The sequence below is a fragment of the Chlamydotis macqueenii genome, chromosome 1, assembly GCF_036417535.1.
Source record: "Chlamydotis macqueenii isolate bChlMac1 chromosome 1, bChlMac1.mat, whole genome shotgun sequence".
NCBI lineage: Eukaryota > Metazoa > Chordata > Aves > Otidiformes > Otididae > Chlamydotis > Chlamydotis macqueenii.
Genome location: NC_141556.1, coordinates 60,320,259 through 60,338,769, shown reverse-complemented (window position 1 = coordinate 60,338,769; position 18,511 = coordinate 60,320,259). Strand labels below are relative to the sequence as shown.

General features: G+C 42.2%; 1 protein-coding gene across 2 annotated transcripts in view; it reads left to right on the top strand.

Moving 5' to 3' along the window:
- The first annotated feature begins 1,221 nt into the window (after positions 1-1,221).
- CRY1 (cryptochrome circadian regulator 1) overlaps positions 1,222-18,511 on the top strand; it is a 38,477-nt gene continuing 21,187 nt past the window's right edge. For both annotated transcript variants that reach the window (XM_086753885.1, XM_086753893.1), the window contains exon 1: positions 1,222-1,790. In XM_086753885.1, coding sequence (XP_086610011.1) covers positions 1,633-1,790 — 158 coding nt within the window. In that variant the 5' untranslated portion in view covers positions 1,222-1,632. The remainder of the gene's footprint in view (positions 1,791-18,511) is intronic.

The following is an 18,511-nucleotide window of genomic DNA, read 5'->3' as shown; positions in this document are numbered from 1 at the left end:
TTGCTCCGAGTCCTGTCCGCATGGCGCCTCACTGGGGAGCGAGCCATGCCTGGCGGCCAACGCCAGAGAAGGCCGAGGGAAACCCGCTGCGCGGGCAGCACACAGATCTTGGTTTGAGCTCCGTAATTAAAAGAGAAGACGTTAGATAAGCACCATTTACTAATAATAGCTTTACTAGCAGCGCTAGGGAGACCATTTTAACTCATTCTGCTGCTCGGTACTCGCTTGGAAACGTGTTTTCCTTCAGCTGCGCAGCCCAGCCGGCTCTGCCTCCCGCTCGGCGCTGCTGCTCCGGCTTTTTTAGCAGGACCGCAACGGCCACCGGCAGAAACACGGCCCGTTGTGTAAGCAACACGCACCCTAAATTAACACGGGAGGGGAGACGCCCTCCCTCCTCAGGCAGGCGGCCGGCCCGGACGAGCAGAGGGGTACGTGCGAGAGCTAAAACGGGGAGGAGAGGGGGAGGGGAGGGGGCGGCGGCCGGCGTTCCTCCGTCCGCCCGGCTGCGCCTCAGGGGGGGCCGCGCACAGGCCGGCCCCCGGTGGGGGCTGGGCTCCTGACCCACGGGCTTACATAAGCGCCCCGCCCCTGCCCCGCGGGATGGGGCGCGGTGGGATCGGCCGGGCTGGGCCGGTGCCTGTCCCGCCCCAAAACCCGCGGCAGGCGCTGCGCGGCGGAGTGGGGAGAGCCGCGCCTGCACGCACGCGCGAGAGCCGCGGGGGCGCGCAGGGCGCTATACATAACAGGCCGGCGGGCGCGCGCCGGCAGCTGCGCGCTCCCCGGCCCGCGGCGGCTCCCGCGCGTGCGCACAGGCGCCCCCTGACAGGAATCGGCGCCTCCGAGAGCCTCCCCCGAGCCCCGTGCTCATCCGGGTCCCACCGCCCCCAGCCGGAGAAGGGGGGCGGGGGAGAGGGCTCTCCGCCCCCGCCACCCTTCCTCGCCGCGGCCCGCTGCCTCTTGCCGCCCCGGCCGGTGGGATTCCCGCCGCCATGGCAGGCTCCGCCAGGCGCCCCGCCGAGGGAACGGTGCTGGGCTGGGGGCGCCCGGCGCCTCGCCTCCCCGCACCGCCTCCCTCCCGCTCCGCCGGTAGTAAACACACTTCAGAAACGTGAGGGCTGGCGGTCACGTGGGGGAAGGGCTCGACCAATCAGCGGCGAGGAGGGCGGGGCAGGGCGGGGCGGCCGGCGGAGCCCCGGCGCCCAGCGCAGAGTCACAGGGCGAACGGCGAGGCGGCGGCAGCTGGTTGGCACGAGGCGTGCGCGCTGCCGGCGCCGACGGCTGCTTCCCGCGGGCAAGAGGAGGGAGGGGATCCCACCGCCCCGGAGCGGCCGCCGGACCCTCCTCGTTTTCTTTCCCTCCGTCTCCGCGGCGTGGGGGCTGCGCGGGGTGATGCGTCCCCGCCGAGCGGCCGCCCCCGCCGTTTCCGCTGGGTCCTAGAGCCGCCCGAGGCGAGGCCCCGCGGACCCCGCGCCGCTCGGCCCCCTTCTCCACGCGGGGCGGCGGCGGCCGCCGTTGCTCGCCCGGGCGCCCAGCGGCGGCGCCGGGCCATGAGTGGCTCCGCGGGCGGTGGCTGAGCGTTCCCGCTGAGCGCCAGCGCCCCCGGCCCGGCCAAACCCGGCCCGGCCCGGCGGCATGGGGGTGAACGCCGTACACTGGTTCCGCAAGGGGCTGCGGCTCCACGACAACCCGGCGCTGCGGGAGTGCATCCAGGGGGCCGACACGGTCCGCTGCGTCTACATCTTGGACCCTTGGTTCGCCGGCTCCTCCAACGTGGGCATCAACAGGTGGCGGTGAGTGCGGGGCGGCGGCGGGGGGGCCCTGATCCCCGCGTTATGTATGCGGTCACGCTGCCTCCCCGCCCGGTTGGGCCGCTGCCAGCGCCGGTTTCCTTCGCCCTCCCCGCGGCTTCGGCGGTGTTACATATCCAGCCCCTGCGGCGGCCCGGGGAGGGGGAGGGGGAAGCGGGGAAGCCTCTGGGCGAGCGCGGGGGCGGAGGCTTCCCGGGGAAGCGGGGGGGGCGAGGGGAGGGGGGGGGGGTGTTCTTGTTCCCGCTCCCGAGGGCGGCGGTTCCGTGCCCGAGCGCGCCCCCGGTGCCCGCCCGCGCCGGCGCTCAGAGCGGGGCTGCTGCGTGGCCGGTAGCCGGACCGCAAAGCCCCGAGGAGGAGCAGCCCGGAGGGGTTACTTCACCCTCGGGCAGCCAGAAACCCCACGGCGGAACAGAGTGACTCCGTTCTGCAAAAAGAAAAAAAAAAAAAAAAACACCAAAAAACTGTTAAGCTGCTTGATTGGTTCAGAAGTAATTTCTCAGGGTATCTTTCCTGCAGGGAAAGGTAGGTAGTGTCCCTTTCCACAGCACACAGATCTATTCCTGCATCTTCAAGCCAGAGGTGGACCTGCCTAATACAAAAATGAACTTTATTGTGGACACTTCCATGCTAAACGTGAGCCGTAACAAGGCAGAGGTCAATGCGACTTCAGTGCATACCAATCTTGGGAGTTTTCTTAAGGCATCACTGGAGATCTGAAAGTTATTACCCTTTTCAAAAGGGTTGATAATGCAGTAGAGTTCTTGTATTATTTGTCCAGCTAGTGTCAGGAACTTGAAATGCTCATGAGTTTAGCCTGCCCAGACTATGATGCTGAGAAGAGTTGCCTAATTATGGAACAAGCACAATGAAACTTGGCTTAACACCACAAATAGAAGAGTGACAAAGTTGAGACATTTCATGTTTCGGTTCAGTTTACTTCTCTTCAAGGATTCTTTGTTTCAGATTTAATAGTTTATATCCAAGGTCATTAAATAGTTTACCAGCAAGGTAACTTACCTTTGGAGGCTTTTTTTTTCCAAAATTTGAGAATTTTTCCTTATGGTCCTATTTCTGATTTTTTAGAAGATAGAAACACTAAAAATGATCTCTGTGAACTTTTAACTTGATGGTTATTCCATTTTCACTGACAAAAATAAGGTTCATACCACTTAACAATAACAACTTCCCTTATTTGAGGTTTGAGGTTTATTGAGGGATACTTCCCTTATTTGAGAAATGTACATGAGATGTACATTTATTTTATAGAGGCTTTAATTTTTTTTTCATTTTGAAGGGGATAGGGTTTTTTGAATATAAAGAAAGCTCAGAGGTCTTAGTTTTATGGATGAAGAGTGAGCAGTGACTGAAGTTTTAAAATAATGCAGGCAATTGGCGCAAGTCTAAGTATTAAGGAAATCACATGTCTTAGGGATACTTCATAGGTTTCTAATGTGTTTTGCAATTGAAATGCTAAACTGTTTTTGGTTATTTTCTCTGAGCTAGTGAATGATAGACAAATGTGAACTTTGATTCTAGCAAAGGGAAGTTGCTGTCTTCAGTACTACTGCCCTGGTTCTTCAACGACTGTTTAATACGGTCATTAGTTAATACAATCCTTGAATACATTTGTGTGTGAAGTATTTGCTAGGTGGTTTACTTTAACTGTTCCCATCTTTTTTCAGTTGCTGGTTAGAGGGGCGGAGTTTTTGGTGGTGTGGGCCCACTTATTTATTTAATGAAGAGGTGCATTTTTCTTTTAGTCCATTGATTTTGTGTGCTTCTCCCCACCCTCACCCCCCATGATGATCTCCCAGAAGGGTAAATTACAACTCCCCTATGCAAAGCACTTCAAATAATCTCCTGGGACTCAAATACCCTCAAGGCACATGCTGCGCATAAATTTGAGTAGGAAATCTCACTGCCTTCATAGCCTGGTTTTGTGACATCTTCAGTTTTTTTCAAGTTTAAAAGTACAGTAACTTTATAGAATAACCGGCTGCTGGAGCTGTATGTTTATTAGAGTAATCTCAATACATTTTTATTTAAATGAACAGTTACTAGTTTGTAATTAATCCTTTTTAGATTCCAGTGGTTTTAATGAGCTATTTTTAACCAGTGGTAACACACACATTCACAGTATGCATACACAAGGCTTATGATGCAGTTTTTTGGTTTGCCAGTCTCATTTGGTACTTGCAGTTAATAAGCATTTTATGTCCTTGGTTACTTGATGACTGTAAGCAAGATCCCTGCTTATGTGCCTGTAGAATAAGGTGTTGAATTAGTAAAAAATATTTAATTTGAGATTAGGAGCAGAGGCCTTTCAGCTTTTGGAACATGAGTCAAATTTAGTTTTCTGCTGTGAATTTACAGTGGTCCTTTCTTAGTTTGAGTTGATTGACACAGAGAGTTTATGTTCTGATGAGTTTATGGTCCTAATGCCCTGGACAAAACTCTTGTCTGTCAGAGTTCAAAGTATGACTTACACAATGGATATGAAGAAAAATGGTCCAAGGATACAAGAAACTAGGAGGTTTAGTTTCTTGTTAAAAGTAATATTATCCCTCTGCAGAGTCACCAGTTATGGTTCATTTTTAAAAATCTATGTTAAATCTGGCAAATAGCAGCCTTTAATACATAAGTGCTTTCTGATTAACTTTTATCTTTAAGACAGTCATGTAACACTCATGAACGAATATTTTTGTGTAATTGCACTGTTGAGCAAGTCTAATTACTAAGCAGTCACATGGTCTTACTGACCTCCTTTCTCCTGGCATTCAGCCTACCTGTTCTAAAATCACGAATGCAACGTAACAAGTGCCAGGGACTTCATCGACTCACTTTGTTTTTTTTCTGCTTCTCTTCTGTTTCTTCTTATTGTTCCTTCCTCCAAGCTGTTAGATAAATCAAGATGTGCTTCTATTGAGACATACTTTGTCTATATAATGAGTTTTCCAGTGTCGTTCACAGGTCAAGGCTTATGAGAGAGTTTATTAGGTGCAGTAAAAGGTGATGGAGAAATGGTGGAGGGAGATGCTAAATGGAAAATGCTTTAACACTATCTTAAAAGTTTGTTCAGTTGCCCTTAAACTTTTGGTGCCAGAATTAGCGTGCATCTAATTGTGTCATCAGAGTAGACAGTAACCATTACCTACTTACGAAAAAATGTGTTCATATGGGCTCACAGGCTTTTCCATATTAAGGAGAATGGGATCTCATGTTTAGCAATATCACTTAGGGGAGGGTTTTATTTTGCTCTGGTTTTAGTACATAGTGGCAGCTGCTCACAATATCTAAAAAGAAAGGCAAACATTCCATCAGTTGCTGCATAAGAATTTACTTTGGCTAATAATTTACTTTTTTAGTTTGTCTTTTTGATTGTGTATCTATGTTTTTGATATGTTAGTTAAGACTCACTTGCAGCAGTTAATTTAAAAAGATGGATAGTCTAATCTTGCCAATACTTGTATTTCTTTTTTTAACTGTTCCTGAAGAGTTCCTACAATTTGTTTTGCATCTCTGGTAGATTTTGTGAGAATATTGATGTGTTCAACATCCTGCAAAGTTAGCTGCTGTTGTTATGGCAGATAATCCTATTGATTTAGGAGGAGGAAAAGGTGGTTTTGGTTTTTTTAACACTCATACCTCAAAGCATATTAAAAATTAAAAACTTGAGCAAAAAAAGACTTAATTTCCAGAACAATCACTGCAATTCACAGAAATAGGAGTTTGTTTTTTAAAAAAAATTACTTGGACATCCTTCTATAGCATCTGTTAAATTCTGCTATTCTGTGCATCTGTTTTTGAAAATATGCTTACAGTTTCAGGTTATGTAGGAAATTATTTGTCCTACAGAGACCTGTTTGCTGGATATGGGATTGGTGAAGAAAGTTTGTCAGTGGAATTATTCTATGAGTGATTTCAGTATTAAATAATACCATATCTGTAATTCAGGCGGGCAAAACGTGTATTTTATGTAATTTGTTAGTTTTGGTGACATTCCTGGTATGTGAAGTGTGCCAAAATAATGGTGACTTCCCTGCTAAAAACATCCCTTTAAGTTTGTTTTCATGGTGTAGCACTTAGGATGAAAATCTGTTTCATTTATGAAATATTTAACATCAAGCCAGCCATCTAAAGTATAAATAGAGACAAGACTCTTGGTTTTTCATATACAAAGCTAGACAGGCATCTCATTTGGGAGTAACATTAGTTTTGTATGTATTTGGTAGATGCTCTGGGGTTTCTTTTACAGGGTAGGTAGCCCGTGCTGCTATAGCCAGAGTGTAACAGGTCTGCAAGGGAACTTCAGTGTTCCTGTGTGTTGTGGTTTAACTAAACACCACACAGCCACTTGCTCACTCCCCCCCAAAAATTGGGATGGAAAAAAGATGCAGAAGAGTAAAAGTGAGAGAACTCATGGATTGAGATCAGTGTAACAGGTAAAGCAAAGCTGCACACATGCCAAGCAAAACACGGAATTCATTCACCACTTCCCATTGGCAGGCAGATGTTCAGCCATCTCCAGGAAAGCAGGGCTCCATCATACCTAATGGTGACTTGGGAAGACAAATGCCATCACTCCAAATGTCCCTTGCTTCCATCTTCTTCCCCCAGCTTTATATTGCTGAGCATGATGTCCCATGATATGGAATATCCCTTTGGTCAGTTGGGGTCAGCTGTCCCGGCTGTGTCCCCTCACAACTTTCTGTGCACCCCCAGCCTAGTTGCTGGTGGGGTGGTGTGAGAAGCAGAAGAAACCTTGACTCTATGTAAGCACTGCTCAGCAGTAACTAAAACATCCCTGTTATCGACTGCTTCCACCACAAATCCAAAACATAGCCCTGTACTAGCTGCTATGAAGAGAATTAACTCTACCCCAGACAAAACCAGCACACTGTACTGTGTTCTAGATGTAGCCATCATACCTTTTCATGAGTGGCTTCAACTCTACCTCTGTGCGCAACTTGAAGCACTTTTGTCCAACCAGCTCATGAAATTGAGGGTGATTAATGTGTAAATTTCAAAATCTTTTATCAAAGAGTGATAACTTCTTTTCAGAAGCTGTGTGTTCAGATGGGAGTTCTGTGGTACTAGCAGTTAAATTGGATAAACCCTCCAGTGCTACACACCGACGTTGCCCACTTGTCATCTTTCATAGAAAGCCCTGTGTACCCCAAAAGTGCCCACAGTTCAGAGATTCCCTCTGTAGTTCATCATGTTATATTATCTAGTCCTGTGATTTACAGAGTACGTCACTGAACCACACTGACGTATGTTCTCGTGGTTTTAATCCTGCAGTGTTGATGAAAGGGGTGGTTCCACCCTTTCACGATAGCACGCAGCCCTGTGGTGAACCAGGTTAGCTCATCAATCTGTCCAGGAGAGATTAGTTACCAGTTTTGGTGGGATTAGCTCTGTGGTAGACTGTTGCCAGCGGAAAGGTTGTGGCAGTAGTAATTGTGAAGAGGCGAGAGTGGGAAGGGCAGGTACCATTTCTTTCAGTGGCGGTATGGATTTGTTCCAGATTAAAATGGCTGTAAAACTGTGGCCTGCATTGCTCATGTGTGTAGTAACCACCGGGTGTTTTTTGGAAGGTGATTATTGGTTTCTTCTGTAGCTTGCCATTTGTTTACACCCTTTGAAGTTATATTGTCAAAAATAAGTATTGGCCTTTGTACTGTGTTAGGGCAAAGGCCTGATTTATTTTTTTGTCGAACTGTCCAAATGTGAGAAGTAACTCTGCCAGAGAGATACACACTGACATACACTATGCTTGTTTGTTTATTCTGGTGAATGATCTTGTATTGCCAGATTCTGTAATGTAACTATTATTTATTAAATTGGACAAGAAATCTGCAGTGGTTGGTCTGGAGAGGGCTGCTGGTACTGCAAATCCAATTTTATACAAAATGTTCAATAAGTTAGGGTTTTTTCCAAGTAACAGTTACAGGCCTGAAAAATTCCAATGAGCATTTATACAATTTGCTTTTTGACTGCAAGATTGATCTTGAAGGAATTTAATTCCTCATGTTAAGTTTTGAGGTTTTAGAGACCTAGTTTTACATTACTAATCTCCAGGTTTGAGGATATCAAAAGAAGATCTGGGTAGAATGTTCTTGACATGTCAAGAGGAGCATGTGGACTTTGAGTATCAAGGGACAAATATGGTCTTGAAACAACTCCATGGGATTATTTCAGTCTTCCTTCTCTTGAGACCAGAGGTCTATTTTTGTTTTATTTTACCTAAGTATCAGTAGATCACCTTCTTTGAGCAAGGGAAGGTAATCTGTCTGCAACTTGTGGTGTTATTTCCTTTGATCATAAAAAGAGAGGGTTTTAACCCCCTGCAAACACCATCTGTGATGAATGTGAAAGCAGCTTTCTTTAGGCAATCAAGAATACAGTTGTGTGTGGGGGGGTTGTTTTTGTTTGTTGTTTTGTGGGGGTTTTTTGTTTTGGTTTTTTTTTTTTTTTAACTGATCGGTATGTGGCAGCGTCAATTCTGCATCAGCTTTGAAAGCAAATTATTTTATGTACTGTCTTCCTCTTTTGGCCATTTTCATGCAATAAAGTATTTTTTCCTCCAGTTTATGAAAATGTCTTCATTTCTACCAGTGGAATCTATTCTTGAAACATATTTCATTATGCAAATATTGCAGAAAAAGTTGTTTATCATTGTACCAGCTGAACTTTTTGGTTTCTGACAGTTTATCTACAGCATGGAAGCCTTTATTTTCAAGAGAAAGGATTCCTTTCTGTACCCTCTCAATGCCTGGCAGGTTTTCAGGTTAGTTATATAACCCAAGATAGGAGGAAGGTCAATCTGGCAGCAAAGTCGGACATTTTTTTTCAGTGTAAAAGTTACACAGAAGTCTATGTTGTATTAATTTGTATATTGAAAGGAACTCTTCACAGTAGGGAATTTTGTGACTTTCCCGTAGTGACCTAAAAAGGCAAAAGTCAGCCTGAGCATGACTGGGTTGTGTAAGTAGTGTGGGAGTATGTGCCTGTGTGTTTTATGGGCTTAGTAATTTGCATATCACATTTTAGCAGGTTTAGTAGCCGTGCTTTTGCTTACCTCTAGGAAAGGATTGGATTTGATTACCAGAGTAAGAACTTTACGGTATTTTAATGCAATACATTTTAACTAAATTTTTAGAACTCCAGTTTAAACGTGGAGCAAGGTTAGTTTCTGTGCTTCTATATACTTCTGTCTTTCGAGTTCTTTGCAATCTAGGTCAGCAGGTGAACTGTAATTGCAATGTTCTTCTAACCCCAAAGCCTCCATATATTTTTCAGGTCACTGTTAGGCGTTTACTTTCACTGCTTTGGAGTTTTGTGTGTGTAGATATTTCTTTGTGCAGGAATAAAGCTTTAGTGGAGGTGAAGGACAGACTGGAAAGGACTGGGGAAAACACATCAATATTGCAGTGTTGTGTTTCAAGTGTGTAAATGGAGACAGCTGTGGCAAAAGTCCACCTGTATATCTCTACTTTTGAAACAGTTACTAATCTGAGAGCATACCAATTACTAATGGAGAGATAATAAAAATTATTACATGAACTTTGTTAGTGTTATTTTAGACAGTAGCTGAGCTGTAGTAAACAGCTTTCTAAACTATGCTTTTTTTTTTTCCCCTTAAATTCTATACTTTGATTCTTCTTTTTTTTTTTTTTTTTTAATTGTATTAGCATTTGAAAGGTCTGAAAGTCTATATGGGTAAACCTCTGTAGGAAATAAGAATTTGATAATACTTGGGGTTTGAGAAGTAAATTCAAGTGTCAAATTATTGTTCATAATCTGTTTGAAAAGTGCTATTGCAACAAGTTCTTTGCAATAGGATGGAACCTGTCCAGATTATCAGAGGCAGAAGGAATTTTTTCCAGTTGAACATTGGTCAGGATGTGTCCTGCAAGTCTTAATTTCTGTAGTGACAGGTGTGTGATGTCCTGTACACCTGAGCTTTGGTGTTATCCATTGCTTCCTCCTGCAACTAAACTAGAGAAGTTTTCAAGGCCTGCTTTTGAAACTTACTTTGTCTCTGTGCTTCTTGATTTGTAGGAAAGCTTGTCCTTTCCTGTTCAGTCACATGCATTCATTTTTTTAACCTCTGTTAGTGTTTGTGACTTTTGCACAGCTGTGAAAACTAAAGGCTGCAAAATTCTTGCACTATAGCTTGATTCCTTTCAGAACATGAACTCCTGCTCTTTAAAAATTAGAACTAGAGATGGTGGAAAAAGAAATCTGTTTAAACTCAAATGGGGAAGTTGTGAAGCATGAATACATATTATTATTGATTCTTCAGTGATGGAGATGAAATATTTACAGCACAGGTTACTGAGGAACAATTCCTGTATGGACAACTTTGATTTTTCTATCTATTATCTATCTAAAGTGTGGAATCCATGACCTAGGAAATGCTTTACTTTTCATAGTAAGGAGCCGGTGGAGTTCAGCACTCGCAGGCTTTTGTTTTTCCTTCATGCCAATATTCTACTTACCTTGTAGGTAAAGGGTAAACTGTGCTGCAGTTTAGAGAGTGGGGCAAACAGAAATAGGAGGGCAACTTTCATTGAAAGATCCATAAATAAATAACTTGCTCTTTCATGTAGGTTGCTTGTTACTTCATGCCTGGTACAGTTCATAAAATATGATCATGGTCTGCCTGGTTCCAGTTTTGCTGTACACTGAAGACACAGAATGCCATGGCAAGCTTTATCTCAGTTTCACTATCTGTGTAGTTCTGAAGTACTGGAGAAGTGTCCAGAATTGTGAAACTCCATTTGATAGAGCAACTGGCATTAAAAATAATGAATGATTTGATTTCCAATACATTGGATTAATTGAAGAATGGAGTAAACTTTTTCTTTCCTGTGTTCTCTTGTGAGTTTCCCCTGAGTTGAAACTTTCTTCACACCCCCCCCCCCCTTCACATTTCACATTCTGGAGAATAAACAAACTTTTTTTTTTTTTTTCCTAGGAGTCTTATAGCAGAAAAAGAGAACAATACAGCTCTTAACAGAGATTACCTAGTATTATTTTCCTTATTCCTCTCTCATGGGAGAGGCATGATTCTACATCTGTAAAACTGAGATATGCATTTAAAATAAATTATTCTACAGAGTAATTTTTGCCATCCAGGTTTCAAAAGGGTCTTTGGGGAGGAGCTTGTGTTTTAGTTTTGTTCTTTGTTTTTGTAAGTCTTGCTAGTAGTGAACTCAAGAAGTTGAAATTATCCAACTCTTAATGAGGGTGATCAAGCAAAAGGTGTCATCTGAATTATTTGTTTTATTTGGATTGCCTAGGGATAATTCCTGTGACTTTACACCATTATTTTTCAGTAGATGGCAGGCTTATTAAGATCTAGTTTACTGTGCTTTGTGTGCTTCTTTTTAGACAACATAGCTGCTATTATGCAGTGTATCCCAAATCCTGTAAATGCTTTTAAAATTACTTTTTATGAATGACTTTTTTATTTTCTTTCATTCAGCACACTCTTTAACTGGTATGACCTGGAAACATCTACTAATATGTAGTTTCATCAGTTTATGATGAAGGAAAAAGTTTTAAACTGGTGTGATATTGACAGTTCAGTTTTCACTGTGGTGTATTTTCCCCTTATATTTCAAGGCTTTCATAATATAGGGAGACCTAAAGATTGGTATTGATCACGTATTCTTGGTGTTTTTCAGTGAGGAGAGCTGTTTTCATTTGATTGAAATTTTCCTTTCTGTAAGCTAGTTGCCAATAAATTTACTGGTGAAAAGTACTTATTTCAGAGAGCATGTGTTTTTCTTCCAAACCATGAAGAAAATTGTGGATTTGTGGGGATAATGTGGATCTTCCTCTTTTTACATTTCAAATTTTGGCTTTCTGCTTTCTTTCAACTATAACTCCACCGACCTCTCTTTTTCAGTGCCAAGTCTGAAACTTTCTGTTACTTTGTCAAAGAAAAGTTCTTCAATGCTGCACTGAAAGTTTTACTCCAGTTCTTTACACTACTTCCATATGAGAGCACAATGGAGCTTGCGTTTTTGGCATGGGAGGTCACGCTTTCAAACTGAAAAGTGTTACTAGGGATCAGATGTTGCTCTCGCAGCAGCAGCTTCTCTGATTTTTTTTTTCATAAGTCTACAATATTTTTCTTCTGCTAGTCCATCTTTCTTCCAGAATCCTACCTTTGCAACTGCTGCCGTGCACTTGTCAAGTGCAATGGTAAAGTAAAAACAGTTTTTAGGTGTGGTTTTTTTTGTTTTTTTTTTTTCTGCTCTGTTTCAAGAGTGAGATTTGCAGGAGTAATTATCTCATTGTATATGATTTGTTCCCAAGTGGAAGTGTGGTGGAAATTTCAAAAACTTTTCCATTCACAGTACTGTCTTGTCATTGATTCCAGTATTTTGCCTGCAGAACTTACAAGTTTTAAGAAGATTTAAGATAAAGGAAGCTTTGGAGAGCTTTGCTGTGTGTGCTTTGTTTTTCTGCTTTCGTGGTATGAGCTCTGTCAGAACCCTTCTGTTACAGTTTTAGTTAGGACGTACTGTATGGTAATGCCTAGCTTGCCTTTTGTTAGAAAGAGTTGTCTTTCGCTTAGAAGTGTTGGTCTCTTGTGCTTGCCTCTTAAATTTTACCTTGAATGAAAACTTTTGAAGGTAAGGTTTGCAAAAATTGATCCAAAAAATGCCTAAGCACCAGTCACTGTGATTGATGTTTGAAGCCTCGTAGGCTTATTTCTACAGAGGTAATAATTTTCTTCATGAGGTTACGATATGGTTCAATGAAAAGTTGCACTGGTAATCTTTTTTCCTTTGTTGTAAGGTTAATGGTCGTTAACAGCAACAGTAAACAGGAAATTAAGTAGTTGTCAACGTTACTTCCTGGATTTATCACAGAATGGTTTGGTTTGGAAGGGACCTTTAAGCGTCATCCAGTCCAACCCCCAATTTTATTATTTTTTTTTTGTGTGTATGTCCCTGTTCCACTGTCCATGCAGGGTTAAAGAGGGTTTAAAAATGTGTTAGCTTTACCTGTCGTTCGCGAGGGTGGTTCTTGTATGCGGCTGTATTGTTGTTTAGACCCGTGACAGAAGATGACGTCCGTTAGCCTGTGCGGGGACGCAGCGCAGCGGCAGCCCGTCCGTGCTGACGCAGGCTGCCAGCTGCTGGCTCTGGCAGGGCTGCTGTTCGCTTTAACACCCTCCCCTTCTGTGTTTTGATCAGCTCCTCGGGTTTTGAACATGTGCTTGGTACGTTTTGAACTCCCAGCCCCGTACTGGGTTTCATTTAACCTTTAGCAGCCAACGGTTCCAAATGCGACACAGAGGAGCAGGAGCGAGCTGCAGTTCGTACCTGCTGGGAGCCTTCCTCGGTCCTGCTTAGGGATAAAGTTCGGCTGTGGTTCGGGAATCCTCTCAGAGCCGCTCCAAAGGGAAGGAAAACTGGGCTCCTACTACAGTGGTTACATATAACTGGAAAAGTAGGTCATGGTGGCAGGGAGTAGTCCAAACAGCCGCCTGGTTGCTGCAGCAACGACCTACTTTAGGGAACTATTTTTGTTGATTCATATTGAAGTCTTCTTACAAGTGATATAAGGAAATGATCAGGTTATGAGACATGTAGCAATGAAAGCGGCAGGCTTTGTAGACTCCCCTTCCACCCCCTCGCCCCCTCCTTCCCCTCCCCCCCCGTGATGGTCTTGCCCCTTGATGTTGGACATAAGGGGATTAAAGCAAATAAGATTTGTTTTTCTTCAGTTTGACCTCTAGTGGGGAACATCTCTTCTTCCTTGAAGGTTCTGCATAGCAATAATACTTATTTATCAGTGGTGATTAAATTTCCAGAGTTTAGAGCCTACAAATACTCCTCTTTTGGTTTTGTGTACAGAAATAATGTGAAGCTTTAAAAAAGGAAACTGTCTCTTTTTCTGGAATGCTAACAGTTTGCTTGATATTCAACTGCTGCTCTTTAACTACTTTGTCTTCAACAAAGTTTATTCACCTTCAGGAAGCTGGGCTTGGTGCTCCTCCTCCTTTTCTTCCCCCCCCCCCCACCCCTGCCCCCTTTAAATTGGCAGTGTTCCTGTGTCCATCGTCTGTGTTGCGATGAATTCCGATCCTGGCACAAGCAACCTGGAAGAAACAAAGTGATTCTGTGTAGGCTGATGTTTTCCAGTTGTCTACCTTTATTCTTTCAACAGTCAAAGTAGTAAAAAAATCTGACCGGTGTTCAGGAGGTGAATTTTGTTCATTCCCTTCTTCTGAGAGGAGTGGGCAGACAGGGAAAACAAGGAAAATGTAAGAATACAGTTCTAAAAAAGTTTCATTCTTCATAAAATAACTTTTCAGCTAACTGCTATCACTTTTTAGTTATCGGAATGTTCCATTTAACTGTAGTTATGTAATTTTTCAAGATTAATTTAGTTAATTCAAGTGAGGTACTTTGTTGGTCCTTGACCCCAGTGTTGGTCCTGACCTTCAGTATTGCAGCTGTGGCAGATTAAGATAGCATGTTTATCTAGTGGTTATTTGAATTTTTTTATCTATTATGTCTTGAGCTATATTTCAGTTTTGTATCCCAGGGCTTACGTTCCTGAACTCTGTGCATCTTTTTAATCAGCTCTAGACTTTGAGGTGGAAAGCCTCTGCAGCATGAAGTGAACCATTGCCTCCATTACTCTACTCATACTCTAAGAAAGTTTGGGACAAAGTGGAACTTTTCTGGACTTAGGCAGTTTAATAAACAAAGCTTACCTTTTTTTTTTCTTTCTTTTAAAAATTCATTATTTCTGCATGGTTATTACTCAAAAACCTTAACATGTTTTGTTCACCTTGTATTCAGGTGTAAATGCCTAATTTCAATATTGAAAGAACAGTTCAGAAAATTTTTACCTTCTTGATTCATAAGAGTAGCAATGGAAAGTTAGGATAATGCTGAGTGTCTGACCACCATAAGGCAAGCACCACAGAGATAAAATCCAGTCATTTTTAATTAAGATTTTTGGGAATAGCTTAATGCTTGGGTTTTTTTCTGTTTTCCAAACTTTCTACCAATTTCAGTGCTTGCTGCTAGATTTAAGCTCTATCCTTAATTCTCTTCTGTTACTTTAATAGGTTTTTTCAGACATGGGAAGTAAGAGACAACAGAATTAAGCTTAAGGACTTCATTTATACAGCGTAGCTGAGAAATATGTTCATTTTACACAGTATTTTTTCTGGGAAATGTAAAACTCTGCAAAATCTTACTCGCAGTAATTATAACCTTAAAAGGTCACTTTAAGGTAAGTAAAAGGCTTTTATTGAAGTAAATGAGGGGCAGTAGAAAATTTGTCCTTCAGAATCAGATTTTAAGACTGTCTTGTTATAGTGCTCTTATCCAGCCTGCTCTTTTGAAATGAGCCATAGCTGTTACTTTCTCATGGACAGCTTAGATTGCCGAAAACAACACGCTAAACTATTTTATTCAGTGGCAGGAAGAAAAAGCAGGCCAGCTCTGGTTTAATTACATCAAGCCTTATGAGCAGCTCATTTAAATAAAAGAACTTGGGTACATGAGAATAAGGAGTTTTAAATTTATTTAAAGATGAGCATGTCTGTACTCTCAAGTAACTTAGTTTTGTAATTTGCTTCTAGGTCCTATTTCCCCAGCTGTCCCCACTGCAAATAGATTTGTTTGCTCTTGGGTTTTCCTTTATGGATCCAACTAGTTTCTCTCTGGAAAGAGTAGGCATAAGGAATTAAAGTCAAATAATAAGGACTTTGATTTATCAGATTGGAATTAGAGAGTTAGACAAAAAGAAACTCAGAATAGATATATTAAAGAAGGGAAGACACTGGGAGAGAGATTTAAGAAGCTGTGAGCCTGTTAGCCCCGTATCATGAGAAGGCTGACCTTTGTAACAAGCAAGTAATTTGAGATGTTTGTTGCTAGTTGTATGGGAATAGTTCAGATGAATAATAGGTGCCCTTTGAATGTGAAGTTGAGATCCAGATCTTTACAGAAGTTAAATGCAGTATTTGCTGTGACGTACAGTTGACAAAATAGGAGCCAAATACAGATTGCTATTTGGGAGATTATAGATGTCTTTTGAATAGGACAAAAAAAATAGTGTTTCTGTCCTTTGGGGAATGCTAAACTTGAACAACTAGTTCCATTGGAAAGAAATTAATAAGGAATGATATGTAAGGAAACGCTAGCTTTGTGTCCAATGTAAGCTAAGTTAGATTGAAGTGATTTTGTTGCAGTAGTGCTTGCTGTAGTTGGTATTCTGGCCCGACTCCATATGTGAGATGGTCTTTACTACTTAGCTTCAAAGAAGGTGCACTCAAAAGAACTCAACTTAGATTAAATTTTAAACATTGCTTTCTCCCAAATATTGTTTGACGCCCTTTCTTTCATGCTTTTCAAAGAGTTGAATTTGTTTAAGAATATCTTTTACAGCAATTAGGAGTATTTCAGCTGTACATGGGCTTGGGTGTATCGTGCCTCGTTCTTCCATCACAGCTCTGCTTTGGCTTGAAGATTGTAACAGTAGTAGATATTAGAGGAAAAAAGTTAAGTGACGCACTTCATGGTCTGTGGTTTTCTTTTTTTTTTCGGAATTTTTTTTACAATGAGGGTGGTGGAACACTGGCACAGGTTGCCCAGAGAGGTGGTAGATGCCCCATCCCTGGAAACGTTCAAGGCCAGGATGAACGGGGCTCTAAGCAACCTGATCTGGTTGGAGATGTCCCTGCTCCTTCCAGGGGGGTTGGATTAGATGACCTTTAAAGGTCCCTTCCAGCCCAAGCTATTTGATGATTCTATGTGGATCAGCTCTTCTTAAGTTATGAAAGATGCTGAAGTCCTGAACTGCACTCTGAAGGAGCTGTTTTTTCTTCACTGAGTACAGAGCAACCCTGCAGGAGATTAGTTAGCTTCCACAGCCGCTTCACTTAAGTATCTGGAGTTTAATAATGTGAACTTTTTCCTGCTCTTGTGTATAAGCTTAAAGGATAATACCTCTATGAAATTTATTATTGCATACCTTTTTAGGATGTGGAAGTTGTATGCAGTATTTGCTGAAACAATGTAATATAATAAGGCATGCGTCTGTGACCTTGATTTGGTAATAGGAAAATATTACTATGGCTTGCTGCCAAGGGATGCTGTGGAGTGTACATAACACTTAAATCCTGTCTGAGCTTAATCTTCTTATAGTTTCATAAGAATATACTGCTCGCACTAAGACACAGTGGTTGGCAATCTAACAGGAAAGTACACTGATAAAATCTTAGGTATTTGTATATAGCTATATCAGATTTGAGATACTTCTCAGTATCTCTTACTGTTTCAGTATTAGATGAAATCCGCCTTACGATTCCTGTAGAACTTGGTATGAGGTATATGATACATAATAATATCACTTATATACCAATACATATGATATTGGACTTTCATAATGACCTAGCTGGACATACAGCAAAATAGCAGATATGTGTGAAAGAAAGGCTCACTCTCTCTCCCTTTTTTCCATGAAGAGAAATAAATGTTGCATAATTTATTAATACAGCCAGCATCTAATGCTGTAAACTCTCCTCATTCAAATAAAAAAAGGTGGTTAATGTTACACGGTATGTAATATTCTTTCTTGTTATTAAATCCAGCTCTACTAAACTCTGAAAGATGAAGGAAGAATATCTGATAGCGATGTTGGGAAAAAAAAATGGAATAGGAAAATTAAACTAGCAGACAGACTGCTTAAGATAATTCTGATAGACAAAGTCTGGGTGGCGATCAGATTTGCATAACGACGTAGTCTCTTGTTTGACAGTGCTTTTCTTTCACTGGAGAAATTGTAATCGATGGCTCAACATGAGGACTAGTGGGTAGGATAGACGGTATTTGGCTAAACAGAAGTTTGGATGGACTCCTGGAAGTTGACCAGTCATAGGTAAAAGTGTTAATTAAACTGAGGAATTAAACCAGTTTTAGCACTGTTCTTTTTCACTCAACTTTTTAAACTTCTTCCTCAGAATGACGAAGCCTGACTAGATTCCTTTCTTTTGTGTGGTACTGGCTGTGCAGTCTGACTCCTGCCTTGCCTAACAGTTAAATTCAGAATCTGGATCAGTTCAGGAAAAAAAAAAAAAAAACAGAAACTGAAATTTCTTGATTCTTAATGGCTTAACACCACCGTTTTCAGATGTGAATGACACCTGAAAGAAAAGTAATTGCATTTTAAGTCCATTCAGTTCTCAGTAACTGTCCTCATTTCATACTGGCGAGGATGCTCCTATGTGATTATGGTTTCTGGGTGTTTATTACTCCTAAAAATAACTCAACAAGTCTTAACGGTAGCCTTAAACAGTGTGCCTATAAGTATCCTTCTTGCAAGTCTCCTCCTAAATAAAAAGGCTACGTTTTTAACAGACTACTCACGACTTCTTCTCTGGAGAAAGTCTTCAATCATGTTACCAGTGCAGAGCCAGGAAGGCTGCATCATGTAGTGCTTAGTTTTGTTCATTTAGTTAATGGTTAACTGTGTTAACAATTATTTATTTAAGAATTTCTTCCTCGATGGTACTGGTTTATTTCATCTGCGTCGTAGCTAAAATTATGGTCTGTATTACACGAACCAGTTTCTGGTGGTCACTCTTAAGATGCAGATGGACAGAACATTTCGTTTAGATTTCAGACCCCAAGTGGATCTTGCATAATTAGCAGCAG